General features: G+C 41.8%; 1 protein-coding gene across 1 annotated transcript; it reads left to right on the top strand.

Moving 5' to 3' along the window:
• The first annotated feature begins 2,868 nt into the window (after positions 1 to 2,868).
• LOC138017267 (uncharacterized) lies at positions 2,869 to 5,853 on the top strand. The gene is made up of 3 exons (XM_068864409.1): positions 2,869 to 3,215; positions 4,204 to 4,636; positions 4,927 to 5,853. The coding sequence occupies exons 1-3, from the start codon at positions 2,869 to 2,871 to the stop codon at positions 5,851 to 5,853; spliced, it is 1,707 nt and encodes a 568-aa protein (XP_068720510.1).
• The last annotated feature ends 497 nt before the right edge of the window (positions 5,854 to 6,350 follow it).

A 6,350-nucleotide genomic window follows, 5' to 3' on the forward strand; every position in this document is an offset into this window, starting at 1 on the left:
TGGAGCGTCGACAACCTTGGCAGACTCAACTAAGAAATGTGTGGCAACAAGTGACCTCATCACTTTTCGAGGTCAAAACTGACTCGCAAAGTGACGCTGTAGATCGAATTTTCGGTTGAAGCCTGAGTAGCTTAAGTAACGAATCCTCGCCGGAGACCGATTTTATACCAGAACCCCGCGCAAAAACATCAAAATGTGGGCGAAAGCGGGCACGGGTCGAGAGAGACGATTATGTTAGTTGGGAGAAGATAGTTTTTTGATATATAAATTTTTCGACACCTGTAAATAATTTAGATTAATCTTGACTGGTAGCTTTGCTTTTATATACAAAATAGAAGCGACATGGAGTATTTTTTTCCTTGCCAAAAAAAAACTGTGACCCTTCCCCGGTTGAGAATAAAACAGGTTTGACCCTCCCCAATTTGTAAAAAAATTACTGAGGACCCTCCCCTCCGAAGCCCCGGCCCACCCCCCCCCCCCCCAATTAAAAACACCTACCTTCCCTAAAACTATAGCAACTTATACTTGAAATGAATAATCACTCTTTCTTTTGCAAACCGAAGTGAACTGTAATTTTCAGAGCACAGGAAGTTCCTTGACAAATGCTCACTTTAAGGCTGTAGTTAATTGTCCATAATTAAAAAAAAAAGACATTTTAATGCCAAGTGAAAAAAAGATGCAAAGTGTCAGTTGGCCGACACGAATAATCAAAAAAGTCGATGAAAAACAAAAGCAAAATAAAAGGGCACCTCAGGCATTTAATAAAATGCGTTTCCTTTCAAGGTAATGACCCTATCTCTCCTTAAATGTAATGGCTTTTTCAGAGATAAAAATACGACAAACATGTTTCCACAACTTATTTAAAACAGTAAGGAACAATGGCCACCTGACTAAAACAACAGGATTATCAAGCAAACGGCTTACCATCTCAAAGCTCTGTCAGCGATGACGCGATGTAGTAAACGCAAAACGTGTGACTGAGTTTGAATGCGAGACTATCAGTTCTCTATATCGCGCAAGTTTTATCTAAAATCTAGTTTGGTTTCTTAAGTCCTACTCACCTTCCAAGCCATCGATTTGTTTTTGAAATTATTCCCTCATCGGTGCAGGTAATTTCTTAATTCAGTTTGCTTTGTGATATGCTTACCCACTTAAAACTGACTGAAACCCCAAGATAAAAGTATGTAGTTGCTAATAATACTTCTCAGGCTCTTTTACAAAGATACTTAAATTGTGTTCCCGTTGAAAGGCAAAGTATAGTCGCAAAGACGGAGTGAGTCATTAATTTTGTAGAATATAAAGGTAATCAATAGAAAAGTAGGATGAGTTGGCAGAAAATCGCCCATCTCACGTATGTACACTTTTCAGTTGGATTCCGGTTGAAGCGGAAGAACCGAGCCACTTGATGTTACAAATGCTAATTTTTTTTAGTTTTTAAGTCAGTGTCTGTGACACAGTGACAATTGAACATTAATCAATGATACATGATCATTCGTGTTCAAAGTAAGTCGGGAATCCTTTCTGTAATGTCCTGTCCGTGATATCCTACTTTTACATCATCTATCTATATATCAGAACCGCACGCCGGGTGCCTCAAATTTAAAATTAACACACGTAACCGTCGTGTAGGCCGTATTTCTTACACGGATCACTTGATATTCAACCTATGTATTAACAATAGTCAGGCGAGTGTCTTTTTGTGATTTAATGTTTTCTTTTCAAGTGTGACCATGGAAACGCAAATCAGTTTCAGATGCAAAGCGATTAGCTCGAAATATTTTTCTTCAGGAAACTCCTTGACAAACGGTCATTTAAATGTGGTAGTTAATTAGTCATTACCGAAAAATAGGTAAAGGGAACTGAAGGAAAAGTGAGAAAATTGTTACAAACAAGCAGCTGATATCTACCGAGCAACTGGTAAACGCACTCTGCATTTCCCTCTTTTCACGTGTTGTTCCCATTTGTTACTGGGAAGATCAGAGAAAACTTTGAACACTAGAAATATTATTCTACCTCGTTATCGTGTTGTGAGATCACATGAGATCGTAGCGCATGCGCCAACTCAGTGCAAAGCTTACGCCATCTTGGTCGAGGCACGTTTTTGCTCTAAGGACAAAAACGCTGCAAAATTTTTCATCGTGCAGGAATACAGTTCATGTTCAACCCCCTCTTCAGCGGTTAGGGGTAAGGAAAAACCCTCTAAGGAGGAACAGGGCACGATTTAGGTGCGAAAATCGGCTGGAACTTCAGCTTCACAAAAAGGCGGGAAAAAGACCCTGCACCGAAGGACAACACGAGCGAAGGAAGCTCGAATATTACTTTAAACGCGGCAGCCCTTGGTTCCGCTCTGGCTGAAACCCTCAAGAGTTCATTCGACGGCCTAAGAGATTCAATGAACGCTGGTTTCACCGGCCTGGGCGACTTGATTGCCTCGCACTCTGCCTACGGAGAACGGACGATAGCAATGATTCGAACGGGTCTCAGGACCACGACGAATCACTTATCGACGGCGAGCCTCCCGCTAAGAAAAGCCGACTGGCTGAACCGGGGAACAACAGAAATCCCCTAATTTCCAGGTTGACCAAAACATTGCAGTTTACCGAGCATGTTGGCCCCGTCATCGACCGGGATCTTGCATCCCTCGTGGATAAAATCATGATGGAGAAAGCTAATGAAGACAAAATAACGGATCTGAAAAAAACAACACGGAACACCCGAGAATTGTACCACCTTATCAGAGACAGAGGTCAATCAAGGTGTATGGAATAATTTAGATGTGTCCGCTAGATCAACTGGCCTTAAATTCCAAAATTCCAGAAAAGTCTTGTCAAAGGAATAATAATAATTGTCACAGAGGTCAATAAGCTGATGGGGAACTCAGGACCTCAGAATGTTGATGACACTGTAGGTTCCCTCATGGACGGGGTGCTACTGTTGGCAAATGCTAACCAGGAGCTGAATTATCGACGGAGAGAGTTGATGAGACCTCAGCTCAATGCCAGTTATAGGCATCTCTGTAGCCCGTCAAATCCCGTAACAAGTTTACTGTTTAGGGATGACCTCTCAAAGGCTGTCAAAGATATATCAGACACCAACCGACTAAGTTTCAAACTGACCAAAGACACCAACTCCACACGCTCCTCAAGAAGCAGTCAACAACGCCCTCACTGGCAGGCTAAGAGAAGATATGATAGTGGCCGCAACTACAACAACAGGTAGTCAAAAAACTGCCAGAGTCCCCTCCACTTCAGAAGGAAGCAGGAGGGGAAGAAAAAGAGCGACTGAACTCGAATCCTAATCAGGTTAGTCTAAGCACAGAAAAATTTGCTGGTAGGCTAAGGCATTTTTTACCAGCTTGGTCGAGTATCACAACAGACCAAAATATTCTGGACATTGTACAGCATTACCATTTGGAGACTGGAACTCCAAATCAGTCTAGGCCAAGGCCTGAAATTCAGTTGAATAAGACATTATTGACTTAGAAATTACTCACCTGCTTAAAATGGGTGTTATTGAACCTGCTGTACACTCTCCAGATGAATACATCTCCACGATTTTTGCGCGGAAAAAGAAAAGTGGCAAATACCGCATGATTTTGAACCTAAAAGAGCTCAGCAAGCACATTGAGAAACACCATTTCAAAATGGACACCCTTTGGTCTGCTGTGCGACTCATGACCCCAAACTGTTTTATGGCCTCAATCGATTTGAAAGATGCCTATGTAGTTCCCATTGCTGAGGAACACCGCAAATACTTGAGATTCTATTGGCAGGGCAACCTATACCAATGGGCTTTCATCTGCCCCTAGGTGTTTTACTAAGTTGCTAAAACCAGTTTACTCCACATTAAGACAACACGGTCACCTCAATGTTGGATAAATTGATGACTCGTACCTTTAAGGTAGTGGCACTACAGAATGTCTGCTTAACATTTCAGACACGCAGACCCTCTTTACGGATTTGGGGTTTGTGATTAATGTGGACAAATCGTGTCTTATACCAGCCCAACGAATTAATTTTTTGGGTTTGTCCTGGATTCAGTGTAGATGACAATTACCCTTACTGACCACAAAAAAGCTAAAGCAAAATCTATTTGCAAACAATTGCTACTCAAAAGTCATTCTACAATTACCGAGCTCGCCCAGTTAGTGTGCACGCTTGTCTCTTGCCTACCCGGAATATAACTTGACCAGCTTCACTACAGGAATTTAGAAATAGAAAAGAACTTGGCCCTCAGAGAACATAGGGGTGACTATGAAGCTCAGCTAACTCTCTCCTCAAGTGCCAAGGGTGAACTCTCTCAGTGGATTGAAAATGTAGATAAGGCTTTTAATCCAATTTCACATGGAAATCCGGTCCTTGAACTTAGAACTGATGCTACAAAAAAGGGGTGGGGCGTGTATTTGGATGGTGACACTACCCAAGGCTTATGGTCCGTTCCGGAAAGCCAGTTACACATCAATGAGCTAGAATTAAAGGCTGTTCATTTTGCTGTGCAGGTGTTTGGTGACAGGCTAAAGAATAAACGTGTCAAACTACTTTGTGACAACTCCACCACCTTGGCATACATCAACGCTATGGGGGGTACAAAATCCCCACGTTGTAACCAAATTGCATATGACGTATGGGATTGCTGTGTACACAACAACACTTGGTTAACTGCAACTCACATAGCTGGAGTGGAAAATACCGAGGCTGACAAAGAGTCTCGGTTGTTCAATGGACCCTAAAAAGGGAGACTTTTTGCTCAGATTACGACCCACTGGGGTACCCCAGAAATTGATTTATTTGCAACTGGACTTAATACACAGCTCCCCAAATTTGTCTCATGGAAACCTGACCCAGCCTCATTTTTTTTGGATGCATTTACAATTAGCTGGAAATCCTTGTATTTTTATGCCTTTCCCCCTTTCTGTCAAATTCACAGGTGCCTGCAAAATATTTTGGAGGAACAAGTACCTCAGGGAATCATGATCCTACCACTTTGGCCTACTCAAGTTTGGTGGCCATAACTGCTGAAAATGTTAATTGCAATCCCATTTGTCTTGCCGAAGCAATAGGATCTACTTTCTCTATCACACTCTCCTCATACACTACACTCCTTAAGGAGGAAATTGACTATGCTGGCATGTCTCTTGTCTGGCAATCCATCCAGGATAGAGGAATTTCAGAGGCGGCTGCTAAGCTCATCATGGCCTCCTGGAGAGACAGAATAAAGAAACAGTACAGTACCTACATTACAAAGTGGCAAAAGTTTTGTAATCAGAAGCAGATCAGTCACATTCAACCATCTGTAGTGTCTGTGCTTGATTTTCTAACCCTGTTATATCAGCAAGGCCTTACATACAGCGCCATTAATACAGCCCGAAGTGCTTTGTCTAGCTATATTACTTTAGAGAATGGTACATGCGTAGGAAAACACCCTCTGGTATCTCGGCTAATGAAAAGCATTTTCCAGGAAAAACCACCAAGACCTAAATACACAGAAATTTGGGATGTATCCATTGTTCTTTCATATCTTCAGTCTTTATTCCCTGTGGATAAATTGTCCTTGAAGGAACTTACACTGAAACTCCTTGTGCTTATTCTACTAGTTTCGGGCCAAAGAGGTCAGACCGTTCATTTGTTAAGCATTGACCACATGGTCTCTATGAATAATTGCTATACTTTTCAGATTGTTGACCACTTAAAACAAAGCAGACCAGGTGTCAAAAACCCTCTTGCAGAACTCAGACTTCTCAAGAATGAGACTCTCTGTGTTGTAACAACATTAAAGGAGTACCTACCAAGGACACAATCCTTACGGGGCTCAGAAAGCCAATTGTTTATTAATTATAACAGACCTTTTAAATGAGTACGTAGAGACACCAATAGTCGTTGGGTTAAGTTGTTTCTGACTGACTCTGGAATCGATACATCCAGGTTTAAACCACATAGTACTCGGGCTGCCAGTACGTCTGCAGCCAGTAATGCTTCAGTAAGCCTTGACGATATTTTGCATACAGCTGGATGGTCCTCAGAGTTTACATTCGCGAAATTTTATAACAAGCCTATTGTTAAAGACAAGGTGCTCAGTAGTGTAAGCAACACACAGTTGTAATAAATGTTTCGTTGATTATGCTTAATGTTCGTGTTGCTTCAAAATCTGATGTGATGTCACAGCACGATAACGAGGTAGAATAGTAAAATTAAACGAGTTTTACCTGTAAATTGAAGTTTGATTGAGATTCTACCGAGTTATAAAGTGCTGGGAGATTACATGCCATCCCAACCCACCCTGTGAGTCACTCACATTAAGCCTTTGAAGACGGAGTTGGCGCATACGCTGCGATCTCATGTGATCTCCCAGCA

This window comes from Montipora capricornis, chromosome 9 (assembly GCF_036669925.1).
Source record: "Montipora capricornis isolate CH-2021 chromosome 9, ASM3666992v2, whole genome shotgun sequence".
Classification (NCBI taxonomy): Eukaryota; Metazoa; Cnidaria; class Anthozoa; order Scleractinia; family Acroporidae; genus Montipora; species Montipora capricornis.